Consider the following 25,078-nt stretch of genomic DNA (forward strand, 5'->3'; position numbering starts at 1 on the left):
CAGCTGACATGTCTTGGCTTTGATGCGGGCTCACCGCCGAAGCCCGCATCAAAGCGGGGGTTCTGCCATCCGACATACTATTCCTTCTGATGGCAGAAAGGGGTTAAGGCTTTTTTGCATACAAGTACAAGCAAAGTGAATGAGATCCCTGAAATCTCATGCACACATTGCTTATTTTTTTCCTTGCAGATTTGCAGCAGATTAAAATCTGCATAATGTCCATTCTTGCAGCATGCAACAAAAGCATATAAAAACCGTGGAAAAAAATTTATTATACACAGTGTTCTTCCTGCCAACCCATTAGGATATGCAACAGAAAATCCTGAACATGTGTACATAGCCTTAGTGCCTGTCCTGTGTCACCCCAATCATTGCAAGTCCTTGACAGCATCATAATGAATTTAGAGGTGGGCGAAGACATCATCAGGTACTTAACATCCTCCACCTCCTCCCAATTAATTACAAGTCTTTGATGGCATCTTCTCCCACTTATCAATTCATTACAAAGTGTCCTATACACCTTACCCCCTCCTCTCCCACTCACAAATAACTTTTAAGTCCCTGATAGTATCATATTGAATTGTGGGATGGGGAGGACACTATCAGTGACTTAGCACCTTCCTACACCTCACAATTCATTTTACATCTATATCTAATGTCTTACTCCTACCCAAATCCCCACCCCCCTCATGGTTCTCTCCCTTGCCCCCTCATTGTCCCCCCACATTCCTTATTGACCTCTCCCACACCCTCTCATTCTCCTCTCCCAACCCCCTTCATTATCCCCTCATCCCTCATTGTCTTCACCACATCCCTCATTGTGTTATATCCCACATCCCCTTCATTGTCCTCTTCCCAACTTCCATCATTGTCCTCTCCCCCAAATGCCTCATTGTCCTCCCCCACACCCTCATTGTCCTCTCCCACACATCCATCATTGTGCTCTCCCCCACATCTATCATTGTCCTATCACTCACCCCCTCATTGTCCTCTCCTCATCCATCATTGTCCTCTCCCCCACCATCTTCATTGTCCTCCCCAACATCCATCATTGTCCTTTCTCCCATATCATTATTTTTCTCTACCTCATCCCCTCTTAGTCCTCTCACACATCCCTCATTGTCCTTTCCTCCACATTGCTCATTGTCCTCTCCCCATATCCATCATTGTACTCTCCCAACATCCCTCATTGTCCTCTCCCCCACATCCCTCATTGTCCTCTCCCCACATCCATCATTGTGCTCTCACCCCCTTATTGTCCTTTCGCCCGCATCCATCATTTTCCTGTCGCCCATTCCCTTCATTGTCCTCTCCCCCACATCCCTCACCCTACACCCCTCATTTTCTGCTTCACTAAATCCTTCATTATCCTCTCCCCCTCATCCCTCATTGTCTTCTCCACCATATCCCTTTGTCTTATCCCCAACTTCCATCATTGTCCTCTCCCCCACATCCCTGATTGTCCTCTCCCACACATCCCTCCTTGTCTTCTCTCATACCCCCTCATTCTCCTCTCCCCGACATCCATCATTGTACTCTCCCCACATCCCTTATTGTCCTTTCCTCCACATCCCTCATTGTTCTCTCCCACACATCCCTCACTGTAATCTCCCCCACATCCATTATTGTCCTCTCCATCATTGTGCTATCCACTGCCCTGATCGCCTTCATTGTCTTCTCCCCCTTATTGTTCTCTCCCCAGTGTATTGGGGGAAAAAACACACTGACATCTTTGTCTGTTCCCCTGAGTCATTGCTTCTCTCTTCTTTCATGGCAACTTTTTAAATGACATTGGGGCACTTCGTGCTCACGTCATCAAGCCGTGGGCTCCAGTGTCACAGAGAAAGCTTTGAGCTGGAACTGAGTACGGATACCTGTGGCTCCGTTGCTATATTCTCCTGTAGGCAGCAGAGCTGCAGGATCACTCCTTGCCCGGCATGCCACATATTATGAGGGCAATCTGGCTATGGGTCAGATTCCCCTCATTATTAACGCCCTACAAGGGCCCCCTGCATCTCTGGGCTCCGATTCAGCTGCACCAGCTATAGGTCTGCTCCTGACATAGTAATAGTATTCTTCTGTATTCTTTGCTCATGAAGTTTTGGGAAAAGGAAGCAGTTTTCCAGCATGGTGACTACATGACTATTTTTTGTTATTTAGAAGGTCCTTCCTAATCTCTTTTCTTCTTGGTACTCAAATACAATGAAAAGCTTTGCTTCTTATTTAGCTATGAAAAAGAATACCTAATAACTAAAGGTATGCTTTTTCCAGATGTTTCGGAAACTACAGTGTTGTGAATTCTGCTTTTGGGCTCCCTCCGGTGGTTGTAGGTGGTAATGCAGTTGCCCCTGAGTTGCAGTCCTGGTCAGGTGTATCTGCTGATTGCAGTTCTGACTGGGGTATTTAGGCATGCAGGATTCATTAGTCCTTGCCAGTTGTCAATTGTTGTTGGGAGGTGTTGGACCTCTGCTTGGTTCCTCCTGCCTTTCTGCCAAATCAGCAAAGATAAGTGTCTGTTTTTTTTTTCCTGTGGCACACATGCTATGTGCTTCACAATTCAGTGCTATTCTTTGTGTTTTCTTGTCCAGCTTAGATTGTGTCAGTATTTTCTCAGTCTTGTTGGATTCTCTGGAGTGGCAGATATACATTCCATGTCTTTAGTTAGATTGTGGAACTTTTTGTATTAACTGCTGTGGATATTTTTGGAAGGGTTTTAATACTGACCGCCTAGTAATCTGTCCTATCCTTTCCTATGTAGCTAGAGTGGCCTCTTTTGCTAAATCCTGTTTTCTACCTGCGTGTGTCTATTCTTCTCCTACTCACAGTCATTATTTGTGGGGGGCTGCCTATCCTTTGGGGGTCTGCTCTGAGGCAAGGTAGCATTCCTATTTCCATCTATAGGGGTATTTAGTCCTCCGGCTGTGTCGAGGTGTCTAGGGTATGTTAGGCACACCCCACGGCTACTTCTAGTTGCGGTGTTAGGTCAGGATTTGCGGTCAGTACAGGTTCCACCGACTCCAGAGAAAGTTTCATGCGGCTCCAAGGTCACCAGATCATAACACTACAGATCTTGGCATATCTAAACCTGGGGGTTGTATTTTTACAACAGCTGTAGATTAACACATTAACAGCCTCTGCTGTAGAGTTTTAGACATGATCTTGTATCAAACATTCTTCATCCATTATTGTTATTTATTATTATAAATAACTGGCTTCTTACACTTGGGTTTAGATAGAAATCTGTATATGTAGTTGTATAATACTATAAATAAATCATGGGATTTTTATCACGCAAACCAAGTAGTTGCATTGTGTATCACCTAAAATGAATGGTCTTTCAGAACAAAAGCAATATTCCCAAAGGTAAATGTCCAGCCTTAAACAAAAATTATGTCCCCAGTACAGTTAGGTCCAGAAGTATTTGGACAGTGACTAAATCTTTCTGATTTCAGCTCTGCATGCCTCTCTTTGATTTAAACTGAAACAACTGAGATGCAATTGCACTGTATATATAAATATAATTGTATAGCACTGTATACTTCAGAATTCCTCCAGCTGATTCTGTCTTCAGTCACATCATCAATACTAGTGACCCAGTGGCATTAGAATCGATGCCGGCCCCGTGCCATCACACTGCCTCCACCATGTTTTACAGAGGATATGATGTGCTTTGGAACATGAGATGTTCCAAGTCTTCTCCATACTTTCTTCCCAACATTCTGGTACAGGTTAACCAGGCTTCTTTAGATGTTTTTTTTTTACAAAGTCTAATCTGACATTTTTATATTTAATGCTGATTAATGGTTTGTACTTGGCTGTGTATTTGCCCCGATGACATCTTCTCATCATGGTAGATTTAGGTAATGAAACACCTACTTCCTGAAGAGTGTTCTTCACATGCGTGAATGTTGTGAATGGGTTTTTCTTCACCCTGAAAAGGATTCTGCGATTATCCACCCCTTTTAGACATCCAGGGCTTTTTGAGTTCCGAAGCTCGCCAGTGCACTCTTTTTTTACAAAATGTATCAAACTGTTGATTTGGGCACTCTTAATATTTCTGCTATCTCCTTGATGGATTTCTTCTTTTTTTCAGCCTAATAATGGTCTGCTTCTCTTCCATTGAGAGTCCCGTCGACCGCATGTTGTGGGTTATCAACAACAGCTTGCAAATGCCACACCTAGAATCAGCCCCAGACCTTTTACCTGCTTAATTGATAATGGATTAATGAGGGAATTGCCTATGCAGCCCCATAAAGAACTTTTGAGAGAATTGTCCAATTACTTAAAGTCCTTTTAAAATGAGGCAATATTAAAGAGCTGTAATTCCTAAACCCTTACTCCAATTAGTATATGAATGCCCTCAAATTGAAACTGTGAGTCTACACTTTAAGCGCATATTGATTATATATCTATATCTTGAACATGTTTTGGTAAAGAGCTAAAATGCCAAAACTGGTGTCAGTGTCAAAATATTTTTAACTCTAGGTTACTGCTTCTTTCCACCCAGTTCTTCATGACTGACAGGCCTTTCCCTATTCACGCACATAAAGGGAACCTTTCATTCTAGAGGAAGCAGAATGATGAGAAGCTGTCCCTCACTAGTCGGCCACAGTTGCAATAATGAACCCAGAGTTTGATTCATGCTGTCTGTGGTTTGGACCTCATGAACAAGCTTTTTCCCTCTTCTTCAAAGAGCCTTAAATATTTAATTTTCCATCCACACAGCTATTTGATGGCTTATTTTTTTGCAGGATGAGTTGTTGTTTTCATGACATAATTCATTGTGCAATTTAATGTGTTGGACATTATGGAAAACAAAAAATATGAGGTGAAACGGTGAAAAAAACACAATTCCGCCATTGTTTTTTGTTTTGATGTTCATTCTGCAGTAAAAATTCTCTAAGAACATAATTCTCAAGGTTAGTATGATTTTGACAATGCCAAATATGTATATGCAGTGTCAAGAGTGTGTCACGTTCTCCAGGGAGATCTATGGTTAGAAAATCATTATGTATTGTGAATCATAGGTCTAGCCTGTGTGTTTTGTGTCCCCTATTAAAAGGATTTTTCCTTTAGTCTCAAAGAAGTTAATGACCCTTTTTATGCTGGATAAAAACATGCAGCTCCATATCACAGCTGCTCCTGACCTGGTCATTTCTCTCTCTGTATAAAATCTGGCCAGACCTTCTCTTTCGCGCCAGTGAAAGTTTACTTTCTGGTTCCCTGGAATTGCTGTTCTGAGTTGGAGATCGTTTTTTTGCTGCTGAAGATTATTGTATGAATTTTTATGAAAACAGGATTGTTGGGATTAGTTACAACTTGGTTTGGCTCATCAAAAAAGACTAATTCCTTAAAAAATTCTTTATTTAATATATATTTTTTTAAAAAATTCTAAAAATTTAATTTAAAAAAAAATATATATTAAATAAAGAATTTATTAAGGAATTAGTGTGAAAAGTCTATCTTCCTTCTAAGGTTGCAGCTTATTGGTGACCTTGAGTTACCTCTGGTTCCAAGTAAAAAACTGCAGCGTTGACATAACTCAGACTGTACATTGTTTCCCGATGGGAGAGATTGGTGGAAACAGCCTTGCAAAAAAAAATTAAAAAAAATCCAAGGGAAAAAAAAAGGTAAAATAATCTGTAGATATTACATTTTTTTTTAAAGGGATATTCCCAATTATTATACAATGGTGTAAATACGCTCAGTTATGGGGTCAATTCTCCTTCATCATTTTTACTGTCAAAGTGGCACTGCTGTACAGGGAGCTGCTCCGTTCACATAAATAGCGCTGTGTTGCACTTCTCTACACTGCAGATAGATGGCAGCGCTGATGTGGAGGGGAAAAAATGCTGCTGCCCCTGTTCTTTTGCAAGGTCCTGACAATCAGACCCCTTCTGGTCAGTAAGTAAAATACCATTATGTTTATTGTTGGGGGATCTCCTTTAGGCTGGAGTCACACACAACTCATAAAAAATCGGTCCGTTTTACACAGATGAGAATCGCAGAAATGTTCCCTGAACAATGATCCGTATGTCATCCGTGTGCAGTGCGAGGATGCGATTTTCTCTCTCTGTATGACATCCGTTTGGCGAGATTTTCTCACCGGCTTGCAAAATGGACATATAATGGATTCATGGGCTCAAATATTCGTAAAAACACATATACAGTCTATATATATATATATATATATATATATATATACTGTATATATATATCAGTGAGACACATACCTCTCTGTGTTCATCATCTCATTAAATACATTTGCATTTGACCAGATTGATTTTCCTGAAATTGCCTACGTCCCTGACAACCAATGTGCGAAAATTTCGCACGGGCCAACTAGTCTTGATATAAAGATACTGCAGATCTAACAGTGCTCTTAACTAAACCTGCTGCCGTGTAGTGCTCCATATTCATGAAGCGTGCATAACCCCGCCACGCCACTGGTTGGAAGCTTTCTGTGTACACTGTATATTGACAGAAGGCTGCTAATCAGTGGGGGCGGAGTGATAATCTCCTGAAGATAAAATGCTGATTTTATTGAAACAACAACTCAGAGCCCAGTAAGTGACACATCACTGGAATCAGGCTCTCAGCCTCTACGTCATTTTGCTCTCAGATTGCATGGCAAAACTACTGACAGATTCTCTTTAATACATTGGGCTCATACAATCTATGTATTGATATGACTACCAGTTAGCTAAGGATGTACTTTTTCGCTTCTGTAGTGGGGAAATCTTTCTGAAATGTCCAATTTTCAAAGTGGAAGAATGTCACGTTGTTGACCTTACTGCACATTTCTGCTATTGATAGTGGGAAACTGGAAGAAGTAAAGAGCCAAGATCAGCTGAGAAGTGACACTTGGAAATTCCTGTAAATGAAGATGTGAAAATACATTACCTGAAGTGTTAGCACTGGCTGCAGGGGAGTCACGGTTTGTTAGAAAGGACTCTATAAATAACCTTGGTAACTGCATAAATGCATCCTGATAAAGAGGTGGATGTTTGATTGTATTGGACATTTTATGTAAAAGATGTCTTGAATTTTCACACCTAATCACATTGACTTACATTGTAGACTAAATACCAAACTTGAGTTCTACCTCTGCATCTTCTTTCAAGACAGTAGTAAAGGGATTTGATGCAACCGAATAGATAATTATTTAGAAAAATAATGTTTTGATGTCTTATTAGAGCATCTGTTGGCCAAACTCTACAGTGTCTGCAAACAAACCACTTCTGTCTCTGCCTAATCAAGTACATTTGTGCATTGATACCCAGTCTATTAATTTCAATCAGCAACATGTAATGCCTCATTTTTCCTGTGGAGGCACTGTGGGGGAATTAAACAGTTGCTGCCCAGTGATCCTTTTCTAACAAATAGATGGCTTCATTAATCCTTTTTTATTTAACCTAATTTTTTTTCAAGACCCAGACCATAGACCAGTGTTTCCCAAACCCCGTCCTCGTAGCCCTGCAACACATCACATTTTCAGGATTTCCTTAGTATTGCTCAGGTGAGAGAACCTGTGGCAGCTTCTGATCACTTAATAATATTTCCATCACCAGCGAAGTTCTGAAAACATGCCGTGTTGGAGACCGTGAGGACTGGAGTTTGGGAAACACTGTCATAGACGAACACAAGGATGATTATTCGAAATGATGAAAGTCTTGCCGCAATTAAAAGGGGATTTCTTGGAATTTTATAAAACTTAACCAAATAGAGCAATTCTATAAAAGAAACTTACCTCTTACATTCTTGGTCCTGCAGTGACATCCCTACATAAAAGTAAATATTAAAAACATTATTGCATAGCATATGGGGATTGAAGATAAATATTTGGTCCTTGACCTTTCCCTTTACTATGTGACTCATCTTAATGAGAAGTATAATCTAGGGTGTCACTGAGAAGTATCTCTCCCTATCTAATCTCTATAATCATATTCTTTTCTAATCACGGACCTTGGCCCGGCTGCTTCCTATGGCACCTCTTCTCCCCAAAGGCTCAACCTAAAATCATCCTATAATTGCCCTAACATACTGTGAAAAGTGAATACGATTTACAGTACAAAGTGCAGATATATAATTGAGCACCGATAAATCATTATTAACCAATCTAGTCACTGTTTTAGCAATTAAAAAGAAACAGAAAAGATACGATACTACCTTAACTAGTCCTAATGATATAACCAGCACAAGAGAGTAAGTGGCAGCAGGTCTCATAAGATTAACATTTTTATTAGTACAAAGATAAAAATTAACAACATGAAAGATGATCAGAGTATTCCTAAAAATTGGACCAGTACACACTTAATGTATGGGGTAATATAAGGTGACAGAATGGATAAAAATATAAAATAAGAGTATTATAAATCTACTCTGCTTATGGAGACAGGTAGTATTTACATCTACTGATGTTTCCAGAAGGGGTATGAGTGTATGACTTGTTCAAATAACCCCTGCGCGCGTTTCACCCGCAGCTTCGTTGTACTGAGTATTGTGTCTACTTTTCCCAGTATGTCAGGGCTATTATAAAGGGACTTTAGAGAGACTTGTCAGGGAGTGGGGGAACCACAGCAAATCTTAGGGTGGCCACCTATATGGTTATGATGGAATAGGATTATAGGGCATTATATAAAGAGTAATCACTCCTCTAGAGTAACATCTGTTTATTTGAAGAGTAGTCATTTTTTCTTTCCATCCTGTGACACACTAGATTATATTTCTTGTTTGTGCCAGATGAGTCAACCTATACAGATGAGCAAATTGATTTGATCCAAATCTAATTCTTGTTGAGTTTTAGAAAATTTGCTAAACCTTGGAAATCTGCAATTCATTTCACGCAAATGGGTAAAAATGCCCAACGCTGTTTACAGACTGCAGAAGATTGCTGCAGCCAGTGAAGGGTCACATGACCTCAAGTACAATAAATAATATGATTGTATAACTAAGCTTATCAGGGAATGCAGTGCAATATCCATTTTGGGTTGAATCTTCTTACTGAGAGTATATCACAGCTCAACAATAGATATGGGGAGTCAAAGCCATAATACTCCATTATACTGTGTAAAGCATGTGACAGAACAGCAGTTACCATCTGTTTACCCATAGCCATGACTTTAAGGGTTTGCCTCTCTATGCATGTGAAGGCTGTATTCAAAGGACTGTGAGGAAGAAACAATCTAAAATTGAACAGAAACAGATTATCAAAACTGGCAAAGATTCATTGGAAGACATGGCATTAGCAAGTGTAACAGCAATGGCATTCTGCTCCTCAAGAGGTGTGCCATATATGACCTTGTAATCACCAACACCCTGTTCCATCTACCCACTCGCAAGAAGACATTGTGGATGCACCCGCGTTCGTGATAATGACATCTCATTGACTGTGTCATTGCCAAGGGGAGGGATAGGATGGACTTTAGAGTACAAGAGCCTTGTGTGATGCCGACTGCTGGATCGACCACTGCCTCATTGTGTCTAAGAGTGGGCTTCGCAATCTGCTGTTGAGGAGACCCCAAGGGCAGAAGACTACAAAGAGGCTGAATGTCTCCAAGCTGCAATGCAGAAGAGTTGCAGTAGAATTTGCCAATGGCCTTGATAACAGACTGTCAAACACACCGCAGGCAGATGAGACCAGCGTTGAATAACAGTAGACAGTGCTTAAAGATGCTATTTATAATACTGCCCTGAAGCATCTTGGACCAGCAGCCCGAAGTAACAAAGATTGGTTCAATGAAAATGACGAAGTAATAAAGCCTCTCCTAAAAAGAAACATCAGCGATCAAAACGACTGCATGTCACTAGCCAAGAAGGATGCCTTTATGAACACAAAAAGAATGGTACTGATAAAGCTACGTGAGACACAGGGCAGTTGATTTAGCAACAAGGCTGATGAATTCCAGGGCTATTCAGACAGCCACAACCTGAAGCTCTTCTATGATGCACTAAAGGCTGTATATGGACCCCAATCATCCAACTTCTCATCTCTACTCAACAAGGAAAGAACTAAGCTGGTCACAGAAAAGAAACAGATTCTGGAATGGTGGGCTCAGAACTTCAACAATGTCCTTAATCACCCTGCCAATATCATGATGAGGCCATTGCTCACCTGTACAAGGTAGAAATCAACAAGGACCTCAATGTTCTTTCCACAGGAAGGCAGTAAAATAACTCTCCTGTGGAAAAGTCCCAGGAACTACAGTATGTTATACCTGCTGAGGTATACAAAGCAAATGGCCTTGTCCTGAGGCAAATGATGACTAAACGATTCTAGTCCATGTGGAAAAAGGAACTGGTTCTGCAACAGCTGAAAGATGACAGCATAATCCACAACCATCAAAGCATCTCCCTACTGTCCACTGCTGGAAAGATTTTGGCTCGCCTCTTATTCAACCACCATCTCATTGAGTAAGGTCTACTACCTGAAATCCAGTGCTTTGTCGACTTGACCAAGTCTTTCGACACAGTCAGCAGAGACTGCCTGTGGAAAATCATGGAAAAGTTTGGCTGCCCAAGCCAGTTCATCACAATCGTCCAGCAGCTCCTTGATGGTATAATAGCGAAGGTTCTGAATGATGGTGGCAAATCGGAGGCCTTCCCATTTACACATGGTGTAAAATATGGCTGTGTACTCGCCCAAACTCTGTTCAGTATGCTATTTTCTGCCATGTTGACAGATGCTTTTAGCAACTGTCAAGACGGAAGATGCAAGTTATTCAACTCCAGATGCCTGAAGGCTGTTACAAAGATACATGAGCAGCAGATGCAGCATCAAAATGGACTGTTTTTCACAAGCTTGAGGCAACTTTGGGCTCACTATCACTAACACTAGAAGTTATGTACTAACCTACTCCAGGAAAACCGTACCGGCAGCCATGCATTTTGGTGATGGATCACTGCATCAAAGCAGTCAACAACTTCACAGCACACTCTCCTGCGTAGTGACAAGATGCTGAGGACCACAACAGAATTGCCAAAGTCAAGGCTGCCTTTGCGAGACTGACTGCGTAAGAACATCTGGGAAAGAAGCTGAAGTTCTACTGTGTGGTAGTCGTTAACACACTTCTCTATAATAGCGAGGCCTGGATTGACCTCATCAGACACCTCCGGATCCACAGCCACTGTTCCTCCTCTAAACCCTGAAATCATGGTCATCTTTGACTGCAATGGACGAACAGCAGCCATAGCCATATATGTGGAAGTTACGTTGACATTACTTAGGATGTGGTTGCGTTCAAGTGCTTGAAAGGGATTGGATACAGTAATAGGAACACACTGAGTGTTTTACACATCTACTCAGGGGCACTGGAGCACCTGTGAGTCAAATTTGTTTTGAAAAATTCTCCAATGCTAACGATCATCTCTAGTCACAGCCTTGGAAATGATACAGGACCAAATACTTATTTACAATCCCTCTATCATATTCTATTTAGCTTTTTTATCATTTAAGTACTGATTGGTATTTTCTTCTTGGGATAATTTCATTATGGATTTTAGATTGTTGTTGTTTTTTGCTTTGGGTGTGACAAACAATATTTGAAAGTGAAGTAACTGGAGACTAATAAATAGCTTACTCATTTCTAGTAGCCATTGAACTTTGAAAGCTGTGTGGCCCATGAACTAAAGACCCTTCTGCCGGGAGGAAGTTAAAGAAGTTGTCCACTAAAATAACTTTTTTTTTTTTTCATAAATCTTGCTATTATGTGCCACTGAAAACATCCACTGTGTTTATTTTAGCAATATTACCTTATATCATGCTGTAGCAGCACATCCTCAGTGCTGGATCCAGCTCTCATGGGGTTAATCGACAACTTCCTTTCTCCTGACTTATTGTGCTCTAATACTATAAGTTCCATGATGCATTGCACTGGCCTGTAAGCCCGAACCTAGCACACCCACTCCAAAACACACCCAAACTCCTCCCTCCTCTATCTTCAAAAAGATTTGTGATGTCATTTCTGTCCAACCTCCTCTTTTACATTTGTCCATCCCACACTCCATTACACACAGATAGATAGATAGATAGATAGATAGATAGATAGATAGATAGATAGATATGGGATGGATAGATAGATACATACAGAGATATATCTATATATCTATCTATATCTATTTCTATAGATATGTCCATATCCATGTTTCTAAACCCCTTCACCCCTGGAGCTTTTTTAGTTTTTTAGTTTTCGTTTATCGCTCCCCTTCTTTCCAGGGCCATAATTTTTCCATCAATATGGCCATGTGGGGGCTTATCTTTTGCGGGACAAGTTCTACTTTTGAACGACATCATTGGTTTTACCATGTCGTGTAACAGAAATTGTGAAAAAAATTCAATGTGCGATGAAATTGCAAAAAAAAATGCAATCCTACACTTGTTTTTTGCTTGGCTTTTTGGCTAGGTTCAATAAATGCTAAAAGTCATTATGCCATTATAATTCTCCAGGTCATTACGAGTTCATAGACACCAAATATGTCTAGGTTATTTTTTATCTAAGTTGTGAAAAAAATTCTAAACTTTGCTAAAAATAAAAATAAAATAATTGCGCCATTTTCCGATACCCGTAGCGTCTATATTTTCTGAGATCTCGGGTTGGGTGAGGGCTAATTTTTTGCGTGCCGAGCTGATGTTTTTAATGATACCACTTTTGTGCAGATACGTTCTTTTGATCGCCTGTTATCGCCGGGGGACATTATTTGTAGCCTGGGAAGGGGGTAGTACCCATGGCCCCCTCACAGGCTATGAATATCAGCCCGCAGCTGACTGCATAGTCTTTACTGGCTATAAAATAGGGGGACCCCCCAAAAAATGATGTGGGGTCCCCCTATATTTTATAGCCAGAACGGCTACGCAGACAGCTGCGGCTGATATTCATAGCCTAGATATTGGCCCCCCGGCTACAAATACCAGCCTGCAGCCACCCCAGAAATGGCGCATCTGTAAGATGCGCCAATTCCGGCACTTAGCCCCTCTCTTCCCACTCCCGAGTAGCGGTGGGGTAATAAGGGGTTAATGTCACCTTGCTATTGTAAGGTGACATCAAGCCCGGTTAATAATGGAGAGGCATCAATAAGACGCCTCTCCATTATTAATCCTATAGTAGTGAAGGGGTTAAAAAAATAAATACACAGCCAGAAAAAAGTATTTTAATATTCTTAATTTAACCATACTTACCATACTCGATCACCTGCAAAAAAATTAAAATAATAAACCAACCGTATACTACCTGTCCGCCGTAGTCCAATTAATAACGAATGTCCCACGACAATCTCCCCTATAGAACAGTGACATCTGGTGATGTCACTGCTGTATAGGGCCTTCAGTGACAGGAGACAATGGCTCCTGCAGTGCATCACTGAAGAGGTTACCTCAGTTCAGACGCTCTCACTTTATGGCAAAGCTGTGTGAGAATTTTCCCACACAGCAGTACCACAAGTGAGAGTAGGGACTGTTTCTCACACCGGGGAGGAATACAGTGCAAAAGGATACCTTCCATCATTGTATTCCTGGAGCCCTTGGAGAGCGGTCACATCAGCTGATGCTGATGCTCTCCACGGGAGATCGTCGTGGGACACTCGTTTTAATTGGATATCTGCGGATCAGGGAGTATATTGTTTGTTTGTTATTTTAATATTTTTTACAAGTGACAATTGATCAAGGTGACAAGGTGATGGTGAGTATGTACTCTATGTTGTATGTACTGTATGTCTATATGTATGTTGTATGTACTGTATGTGTGTAATGTATGTATGTTGTATGTCTATATCTTGAATGTACTGCATGTATGTTGTATGTACTGTATGTGTGTAATGTAATGTATGTTGTATATATGTACTGTATATGGGCATGTGTTTTTTTTTTGTACATTCAACACATTAGCCGGATGATGGGACTACTACTGTCTCATCATTGGCTAATGTGTCACTCACTATCACTGTAGCAGGCATAGCCAGATGGCACTTGTAGTCCCATCGGACGATGCCTGCACAGAGACACACACCAATGACCCCCCCGCCCGAAGCAGACCCCCCACCCGCACACCCCAGCACCACAGATCCCAGCACCGCCGGCCGATCCACCGCACAGACCTCCCCGCACCGCACGCAAATCCCAGCACCGGCCGCACATCCCAGAACAGCCAGCAGACCGCCCTGCCCTGCCCGCAGATCCCAGCACAGCCCCGCACACAGACCCCAGCACCGCCCACAGCCCAGTCACTCTTGATGAGTGACCGCTGTCTGTGGAGGCTGGGTCACGCCTGCTGATGACGTCACGTCAATTTCCAGAGTCTGGAAATTGACGTGACTTCGGCGGAAATTAGCGGCGGCTGCAGCCTGGGGGTCACGTGACCCGGACTCAGCCACCGGCATAGCGCCGCTCACAGGCTAAAACGCCAACATAAGGTATTTACAAAACTTATTAGGGGCCCCGGGGAGATACATTGGGGGGTTAATTGAAAGTAGTGGACAACCCCTTTAATTTTGTTCCTCCCGGCAGTCTTAGCCTTTCAGTCATAGAGGCACAACTTCTGTCACCACTCAGTACATAGTGAGCAGCGGCTGTAACCACACCCCAGCACTGACTGACAGCCGGCTCTGTATTGATACACTGCCAAACCGGCTGTCAGTCAGTGTAGGGGTGTAGTTACAGCCGCTGCTCAATATTTACTGACTGGTGACTTAAGCTGCACCTCAATGACTGAAAGCCCAAGGCTGCCGGAAGGCATAAAGTTAACATCCTTCTGGCAACAAGGCTCTCAGTGCAGGGGCCGCACAGCTTTTGAATGCTATTAACCTGCAAAATAACCCCATATCTGCATTTTAATTGTGTTTTTTGACATGTCAGGTTTCCTTTAATTGTTCAGAGTTCATCACTACAATTTTTACTTTTCGTATATGCCACAATAAAGAATGTACCTGAGGAACCAGTGTTCCTGTCACGGGTAGACATTTTTCAGTAAGGATTTATGCCTTCACATGAACTGGTACAAAGCAGCATGGATTCTTACAAATCGCATTTTGTTGATGTTATTGCTTACATATCAAGCTCAGGTTAATAATAGCGTTAATGGTTTTGTTTCTTTGTTTTCTAATTCAGGCACATTGAATACGAGCAAATTGAATTTGTAGGAAACAAAAAGAAATAAAATTAGAAAGGATTCAAAAATAGTTAAAAAGTAGTTGGAAATATATTCTATAGACCAGAGAAACCTCTAAATGTTTCTTAATTCTGGTTAATAGCTATGAAGGTAAAAACAAAATAATATACGGTAATAGAAAAAGTCATTACTGCTTGTTAAACAGTCGTGATTAGATAGGAAATAAATACTAATAAGATTGTGTGCCTGAAATATTCCACAAGGTAATTAGACCCATGAACAGTGCAACCTGTGTTTTTAGCCTCTTAGGCCTTGTGCACACTGATTGTTCAACTCCTGGCTTTGGCTTTCAAATACTGAGGTAAAAAGTAGCCTAATTCTCAAAGTGTGCTCATGGCCCCAATGACGTTCCTTAGTTTTAACTTAAGGCCACGTTCACATGTTCAGTATTTGGTAAGTTTTTACCTCAGTATTTGTAAGACAAAACCAGGAGTGGGTGATAAATACAGAAGTGGTGACGTGTTTCTATTATACTTTTCCTCTGATTGTTCCACTCTTGAGTTTGGATTACAAATACTGAGGTAAAATACTCACCAAATACTCGACGTGTGCACGTGGCCTTAGGGTGAGTGTCCACGGTAAGTAAACGCTGCGTGATTGACGCTGCAGCGTCCAGATGTTCCAGCATAGTGGAGGGGATTTTTTGAAATCCCGTGTCCACTATGCGTGGAAACCCGCACGCGGCGGCCCTGCGACTCCGGACATGCTGCGCGTCTTTTCAGATCGCAGCATGTTCGTGCTACCTGCGGCGACGCTGCGTCGCCGCAGGTAATATCACAGGGCGCTATGGCGAGGGGTGCGATGATCCCGGATGTGTACTGTACACATCCGGCATGATCGCGTCCCAGAAAGGGGGCGGGGCTTAGCGCCGAGCGGCTTCTCCGCTGCGGCGATACCGCCGGCCATCCTGAGCGTGGACACGCAGCCTTAGGCTTGTTTTGTTTTTTAATCTCTTCTATCTGAAAGCTACAACTTTCTTTGTTCCATTGCCGTAGCCATATAATGATGTATATTGTGTAAGATAACTTTTCTTTGTGGTGGGGGATATTGAGTGAAGTAGGTAGAAAAAATATATAAAAAACATTGGTTTTGCAGAGTTCACTGTGTTGAATAAGTGGTATATTAAAAATAATTTGTCTTTCTTTAACATTGTTTTATGAGGACTTGTTATTTGAAGACGACTAGTGATGAGCGAGTGTGCTCATTACTTGGGTTTTCCGAGCACGCTCGGGTGTTCTCCGAGTATCTTGGGCGTGCTCGTAGATTATGTTTGTGTTCTCGTAGCTGCATGATTTGCAGCTGCTAGACAGCCTGAACACATGCAGGGATTGCCTATTTGTTAGGGAATCCCCACATGTATTCAGGCTGTCTAAAAGCCGCAAATCATGCAGCTGCAGAGATTAAAAATAACCTACGATAACGCCCAAGATACTTGGAGAACACCCGAGCATGCTCAGAAATCTCAAGTAATGAGCACACTTGCTCATCACTACCTGTAGTTTTCATTGGTGCAATTTTTTTTTACTTTGACTGCTTAATTATTTTCCCCTCTCCCTAAAGTTTTAATTGGAATGGGGACAGTGGTTTGTGGTGCAGACTGTATGATGATGTTCCTCGGATTCCTTTTAGGGCTTATTTATACATTATATGTCAGTAATTTTCTTCATAAGCAAAATAACGGACTCATTTTCATCAATGTTTTTGATCAGATTTTCATCAGCTTTTGGTCTACAGTATGTGTCATATGGTTTATGCGTTTGATATTGAAAAACTCTTGAAAGGAGTAAAATTGCACACAATGGGGCAGTACCATTTAAAAAGACCACCGCTGAGGGGGCGGTTGCACTCACCTGGTGGTGTGCGTGTTGCACGTTATTTTTAAAGCTATATTATGTAGGCATTTTCCCCTACAGACACCATAGGACAACACACACAATGACTAATTCTCCATATTACGTAAAAGTAAGGACCCTGTGTGTCAAGGTACAGACTCCATGCACTGAGGAATGGAGCAGAATAAAATATAATTTTGTGAGAAAAGATTCAGTATAGCTTGTGTATTCATGATGTAATTCTCTACTCTTTCTAGGACTTTCAGTCCAGTGGGCGGTCCTGTCAGTGACTGACAGCTATCTCTATATGCACACTGATACAAGGAAGGCTGTCAGCCACTGATAAGACTGCCCACTGGACCCAAAAAACCCAAAATAGCAAAGGATTAAATGATTAAAGCATAGTTTATACTGAATCTTTTATCACAAAATATTACATCGGTTTACTTGGCTCCTCCTGCTCTGTAATATGAAGGTGATTGGACTGCATTTTTATGTTGACAGGTTCCCTTTAAAGACATAACAGCCATAGTGGATGGAAATTCACCCATGAACCTGCTTCATTTACTGCTCACTAATTACCTTTAATCTAGAGCACAATGTGGATCAATAACCTTTGTGTCTATTAATGTATTACCTGTCTGTCTAATTACAGTTACATTAGTATGGGTCTTTGAAAAACCCTTTTGAAATGTTCAGATAACCAGGACAAAAAATGAATTATATGTTTCTTTATTCCACCTCTGACAATGATCTCTGTACAGAACATATAAATGAGAGCAAAACTAGATCATTATGTGTTTGCCTCACTTTCATTAAATAACACACTGACATATGTATGTGAGGATGATAAAACGCACAGTGCGAACGCAACCAGCCCAACATTTTATCTAGCTGTCTTTTTAAAGATGAAGGCAAAAAGCTGCTTTCCTTCGGAGGCTGCTTGCATGCTCTATGGAGCTACATGCTGCAGCAGCGACATCACAACTGGGCTGAGTGATCATGTTGATGTCACCACAAGAACACTGAGCGATGTTTCAATGCTTAGTTCATGTTCCTTTAGAAGCTGCTTTCAACTGCTGCTCAGCAAAGTGCCCTACAATATAATAAAACAGTCTGTGTAAGGGAATTCCCATCTGTTTATGGGCATCCAAAGCAGAGAGGCTCAGACAGGAGAATTCCCATACAAATACTCTTTGAATAAGTAGCTTTTAAAGGTGCATGATTTGGCATTGAATCATCATTACAGCATAGTGTTTGAAAGAAGAAAGCAAAATAGGGTAATGACATACATTACAAAAATTCACAACAAAATACATGGAGGATAATTAAATTTAAAAAAGTTTAGTAACTCTTTGAGCAACATTAAATTTTTGGTTCCATTGAGATTGACAAAAATTCAATAGATATGTTTTATGTATAATTTAAAAAATCTTAAAAATAAATATTTATTTTATGTGGTGTGCTTCTAACTCATTTTTTTTTCTTGTTTCAGGCCTAACCGCTGCTGCTTCCCTTGTGTCCTTGGCATGGGCTTTGGCATCTTATCAAAAGGCATTACGGGATTCAAGAGATGACAAGAAACCCATCAGCTACATGGCTGTGATCATTCAATTTTGCTGGCATTTCTTTACCATTGCAGCAAGAGTTATAACATTTGCTCTATTTGCCTCAGTTTTCCAACTCTATTTTGGAATATTTATTGTCCTTCATTGGTGCATAATGACCTTCTGGATTGTGCATTGTGAAACGGAATTCTGCATAACTAAATGGGAGGAGATTGTGTTTGACATGGTGGTTGGAATAATCTATATCTTTAGCTGGTTTAATGTCAAGGAAGGAAGGACACGGTGCAGGCTGTTCATTTATTACTTTGTCATCCTTTTGGAGAACACTGCCTTGAGTACCCTGTGGTACATATATAAGGTCCCCCAAATCCTGGATGCATTTGCTATCCCAGCACTGTGTGTGGTGTTTAGCAGCTTTTTAACTGGTATTGTTTTTATGCTTATGTACTATGCCTTCTTTCATCCTAATGGACCTAGATTTGGGCAGTCACCAAGCTGTGCTTGTGAGGACCCCGTAACTGCCTTTCCTTTGCCCCCAGAAGTGGCTTCAAACACTCTAAGATCTATGTCTAATAACCGGAGTGTTGCCAGTGATCGAGATCAAAAATTTTCCGAAAGAGACGGCTGCATGCCAGTATTTCAGGTGAGGCCAACAGCCCCTTCAACTCCATCCTCAAGGCCTCCAAGGATTGAAGAATCTGTAATTAAAATTGACCTGTTTAGAAACAGGTATCCAGCCTGGGAGAGACATGTATTGGATAGAAGTCTACGTAAGGCAATTTTAGCTTTTGAATGTTCACCTTCCCCACCTCGGCTGCAGTATAAAGATGATGCACTTATTCAGGAACGTCTGGAATATGAAACAACTTTGTAACGACAAAAACAGAAAACTCCAAAAAGAACAAAAATCGAGGACTTCAAAAAGCTGCAAACCTGAAAGATAAAACTTGATAACCCTTGGTGGCTCATAGTAAAGTCTTTACCAGAACTGATCTACAAGCCATGGCTAGTGAAGGTCATGGAAACCACTTTACATGGCTATTCATCATGATTATCATTCTTACCATAATATGATAAGTAGAGATATTTGCGATGGTTCATTCCATGATCATTAAATAGGAGAACTTCTATGTAAAGAGAACATGAAAACCAAGGGCAGTAAAGCTAGAGGATGTAGGCAATGTGTTGGCTAGTACTGTGTTACCGAACCTTCATATAGGTACCATAAATGTCTTAAGAAATGTAAAGTCTACAAGACACTGTATGTAACAACGTAAAAAAAAAAAAGTTATCATATGACAACCGGCAACCTCTGTGCTTCAGGTCTTTGCACACCAAAGGTAAATATTGTGATGGATGCTACTAAAGTACATGATAGAGGTCCCTTCTAGAGTATGTTTTCTAAATCACATACTCTACAGTAAGTGCAATAACAAAAAATGCTAACAAATGCCCATAATTAACTATTACTACTGTAGATTAGATCTTTTAAGGGCTAAGGTACTTTATCAAAAGCATGGCCCTGGGTCATATATCATCTCCATTCTGTCTATGAAATTAATATATATCCAGTTGGTCTAGTGTGCCAGCAGAAATGGTGAGCATTTGGTTAATGTGAAGAAAATGTTAATAAAAACCTTTGATGCCATAGGAAAAGAGACATAAATGATAATCATGATGATATACCCAGTTAGCAAAAAGAAAAGATGTGTAAACTAAATGTGTAAAATGTTAGTGGAACGTTTTATGGTGAAGAAACAAAAGCAATTAGTTCATTGTACTTTACAGGGGATCAGATTCAGGACTCTGAATGCATGGCTCTGTGTGATTTATGCAGGTATGATAACAAAAGCGAACTGAAGCCGTACCCTCCTAGTGCCAAACATTACATAGTGTATATGATTGCTCTTGTTGCCTGATGAACACAGAACATGTGGCATGATGAGCCGTGCAAGAGTAGGAAGCCAGAAGGTGTATATCAGTTCTCCATGTGTACAGACAGCTCACCTTTTATATCTATAATTAAGTAAAATGATGACTTTTAGAGGCTTCTGGGTCGTCTACTAGTAAGTATACACAGTGCCGTAGAAAAAATTACATTTGTGGAAGATCATTCTGGTCCTAGTCAAGAATTGTTTTCATATTAATATAGAACCACACAGAAACAATTGTCGCTTTAGGTTCGGGCCTACACAAAAATATCATCTTAAAGTATATCCCAATGGTGCTTTCAGTTGTAAGACGCAACCTCGTTGCAAGACCCAAGAATTAACCATTATTTTTTACTGGTTTACTTAAGGTATTATTTTGTAGACTGTGGAGTTTCCATGTCACTCTACAATCTACATTCATAGATCAACTGTGTTAATGCAGTTTGGTTGGTAGAGTTTAAATCTGCTGTTATTGCAGCTGAACAGATTCCTCAGTCTGATTTTTATCCTCATTGTATTGAGAATGATTCTGTTGATCCATAGTTACACTTGGCTACAGCCAACTTGTATTAATGCAATGCCTTTCTCCGTCCCTCAGCACTTTGTAATGCTGATCTCTTTTTTTGGTTGACCATTCATTCTTTGAGAGCACAAATGCTGACTGAAAGCACGTAACAGTATACAAAAATATCAAATATATCAGAATACGGTCAGGTCCATTCAGGTTCATACAGTATTCACAAAAAGGTGCTGTACCATAAATGGTTGGGGGTCTATGTGATGTGTATGTCAGTTTCATACCTTGCAACTGTGAAAGTAGTCCAATGTAATGTTAAATAGCATTGTTCAATGTATAAGGTTTGTCCCCCCCTGGTCAAATACAGATAAAAACATGCAAAATTCTGCTGCTGAACTACATTTTCCATGATATTCAAGTGATAATCCACTCATGGATTCTTGAGACCTCTTATAGATGGATTTTATTAACAGATTAGGTGGTAAAGTTTCTTAGATTACTCAATGGTTTAGATCACATTTAGATTTGTTTGGCAAAAGCTACTGTCATTAAAATCTTTGCTCAGTTTTTAGTAGTCATAAAGGGCTTGGTCCATTTAACAACTTACTACATATCCGAAGAATGGGATACATCGTTAATCACTAAGACTGGCCATTAACATTATATGGCTGTCGGCCGAATGATGCTCTGGCCAATTGTTCTGTTGGACCATTTAACAACTTACTACCTATCCAAAGAATGGGCGATACATCGTTAATCACTAAGACTGGCCATGAACATTACATGGCTGTTGGCCGAATGATGCTTTGGCAAATTGTTCTGCCCACAGCCACCTGAGCCAACTCTCCCATACTCAGGGGTGCTCACTTGGTCTTGGTCTCCTGTGTTGTCTGTGAGAAAGCAACCAACTGACATTTCGGCTGGATGCTAACCTGAGGAAGAACAATGTGATGAGCAGTCCTAATCAGACTTGTGCGATCAACATCTCTCCCAACAATCAGTCAGACAGCACCCATATACACAATAGACCAAGCACATCAACATTGGGAGGTTCATCCAACATTAGTCTAATGTGTATGGAGGCTTAAGGGTTTGACCACTGACACAGCACTAATACAGAGAAGGATTCCAAGCATTCCCCTTAAATAGAGCGATGGTCCCAACAAGTGTACGACCTGCGCGGTATTCAGCTCCATAGACATTAAACGTAGTGGTGGGGAGTCAACTGTGACACCATTACTGAGTACAAATGTGGAATTTCAGAGCCCCTTTCTCAAGTTGGGTGAATTCTTAGCATTCGGACCCCTAGTGATTAGCAACTTATCACCTTTCTTGAAGTTGTTATGATGGGCCACCCCCTTTAAGATCAAAGCTTGATGGACTGGAGCTGACTGTTTACCCAGGTCTTAAGGAGTTCCAAAAACTCCAGTAAACATATATGGGAAACCAAAATTAGGACATTATGATGTAAACCTACAAAACAAGTTACGAGTTGGAGGTGTCCTTGACCTGGGAATCCTTACGATGTCTAAACCCGCAGCCAATGCAAACGATTCTCAATGCAATGACTCAGCACCAAGTTGGTTTATTCATGTTATATGTTGCTCCCATCAAAGCGTTTTATATTAAATGGTAAATTATTGTTAAAAATCTAATGTAAATCACTTTTTACATACTGTATTTCATTACAAGTCACAGAAAATTAAGCTGAATAAATATTTATTGTTACCTGTATATTGGGGGTTCATGAAGAAACAGTGTGTGACGTTAATTGTATCTCACATTTTAGTTTACGGAAACCCCACTGTATAAAGTTTTACTCGATAACTTTCCGACTCATAAGCAAAACATACAAAACCTCTATATCTGTAAATAGTGACAGATTTTATGGGAAATAACTATTTTTTCTTATTTAAGAAATGTTTGGGTTTTTTTAAATTACCGATCATATTACCAAGTATCTAGTAAGAACTCCACTTGAAATAAAGGTGACTTTTAACAGACAAATAAAATTCAGACAAATTGGGTTCATCTGAAACTGAGGAGGAGTGGAACATAAGGCAGGTATTGGCATCACAGCATGGCACACATTGGCACCAAAACTCATTGGTCAGGTGTATTTGCAGGTTTATCTTCAGTAATGCAGGTGTTTTTTTATGGGGTCTGTAATGTCATAGATAATGGCAAATACCACTAGCACTGATACAAACGCTAAAGAGGCACAGTCTCCTTGTTAATGTGAAGTCACAGAGAAATACCTCTGTAAAAAAATCCAAATTAGGAGAAATTCGTGAAATGAGCACCTCCTCCTCTTGCAGTCTCGGCTTTAGTACTGCGCAGGAGCCACACTAGAGTTCACAGTATTGTGCACAGACACTGGCCCATTTATAGCCTGAGAATCCTGGTAGCGCCAGTAAGTATAACCAGGTGATTATCTACGGCTCCAGCTTTCCTTCATTTGGTACAGCGGGTTCTTCTTTGGCCATCACAAAGGCAAGGAAACCACCCGCCTACACAGTTTACACTGGTATCAGTACTAGATGTAATCAGAATCTGTAACATAATGAATGTTGAGTAAATGAGCCACCCATTTCTGCTGTAGAATGGTCGACCCATTTAAAAGGAACTTTTATCCCAGGTTTTTGCTACCTCATCTAAGAGCAGCATAATGCAGGAAAAGAGACCCTGATTCCAGAGATGTATCACTTAGATTACTGGGTGCAGCAGTTGTGATTCCATCACAGTTTTTAGATGTAGCATATAGCAGAGCTCAGAAAGCTGACCCTGCCCACACCAGGCTCTCTATGTACATAGTCTATTTACAGTGCGCTGCTAATCAGTCCTGGTGCCATGGTTGGACCACTAGGCACAAGGGAGCTAATTTGGGCAGTGAAAATCTCCTGCTGATAAATCAATCATTGTATGGAAACAACAACACACAGCCTAATAAGTGACACATCAGTAAAATCTGTGTCTCAACGCCTCATACTGACCTCAAATTACACAGCAAAAACGTGCTGACAGATTCCTTTTAAGGGGTAAACATGCCCAATAGTTTGAGGTCTAACATGCCATGCTATGACTACTAGAAGTGAAGCAGGTGCCACCTTCCACCGCATACTATGTTTATAGAGTTACTAAATGTCACCATCAGCAAAATGTTTGAAAATCTAAATTGCATTTGACTTTTAATCTCACTATTGGCTTTAATCGTCCATCTGATAATATTACAGCATCATTATATAATGACGATAGCAGGAACCCCACCCAGCAGACCGTGCATCTGTCTTATGAAGGACTTTATCCTAATTTTGAGTGGAGTACTTTTTTTTTACTTTATCAGCCCCCAATATAAAACAAATAAACAACCTAACCAAAGATTATTCTCCAAGGTGAATTTGATTGAAATGTTTTCAAGTCGTGTGCCGTCTCTGGGTTGTAAAGAATCTTTATAAGATGATCCGTCATATGTTGCCACCTGTCACAAAAAAACAAGTACGCTGATAATGGAAACAAGTTCCACATAAGAATAAGCATGCCAAGGAAATAAATTGTGAATTCTTGACTCATAGGAAATTGGTCAAATATATTTGTGCGTATGTGTGTGTGCAAATCAATGCAATCTTTGGTGCTGTAAAAAATTAATTTACTTAAAACGAATCTTTTGTTATGAAATTATTTATCATCGGTAAAGTTAATAAGGTAAAAAATGTAAGTTATCAAGTTTACTGACAAAATATAATTGGCTTTTCACCAGTGTCATCATGTTCATGTTTCATTTTTTTTCATTGCCGTAATGAAACACATTACCAAGTGGGATTACCGTATTCATTAGCTCTTCATCATTACCTAAGATCTGAACATTAGTTGTGCTTTTCCATGTTGTTGCTAAAATTAATTTACCGTAGAGAGACATTGGCAAAGTAAATATTTCAGCTTGTTTCAAAGTCTGGCGCTTATGAGAAAAATCTTAAAGGGACTCTGTCTGCACAAAATGACGGTTCAAACCAAAATGACGGTTCAAACCAACTACAGCAAGTTAGTGCACCCTAGGTGTGGCCAACAGGTCTGT

The 25,078-nt window shown here is 40.6% G+C and overlaps 1 protein-coding gene across 1 annotated transcript in view; it reads left to right on the forward strand.

The window, feature by feature from the left end:
- The window catches only part of XKR4 (XK related 4), a 378,869-nt gene extending 356,129 nt beyond the window's left edge, over window positions 1-22,740 (forward strand). The window contains exon 3 of the mRNA XM_077270503.1: window positions 18,486-22,740. Within this exon, the coding sequence (XP_077126618.1) occupies window positions 18,486-19,432 (947 nt within the window). The 3' untranslated portion in view covers window positions 19,433-22,740. The remainder of the gene's footprint in view (window positions 1-18,485) is intronic.
- The last annotated feature ends 2,338 nt before the right edge of the window (window positions 22,741-25,078 follow it).

Source organism: Ranitomeya variabilis, chromosome 6 (genome assembly GCF_051348905.1).
Source record: "Ranitomeya variabilis isolate aRanVar5 chromosome 6, aRanVar5.hap1, whole genome shotgun sequence".
Classification (NCBI taxonomy): Eukaryota; Metazoa; Chordata; class Amphibia; order Anura; family Dendrobatidae; genus Ranitomeya; species Ranitomeya variabilis.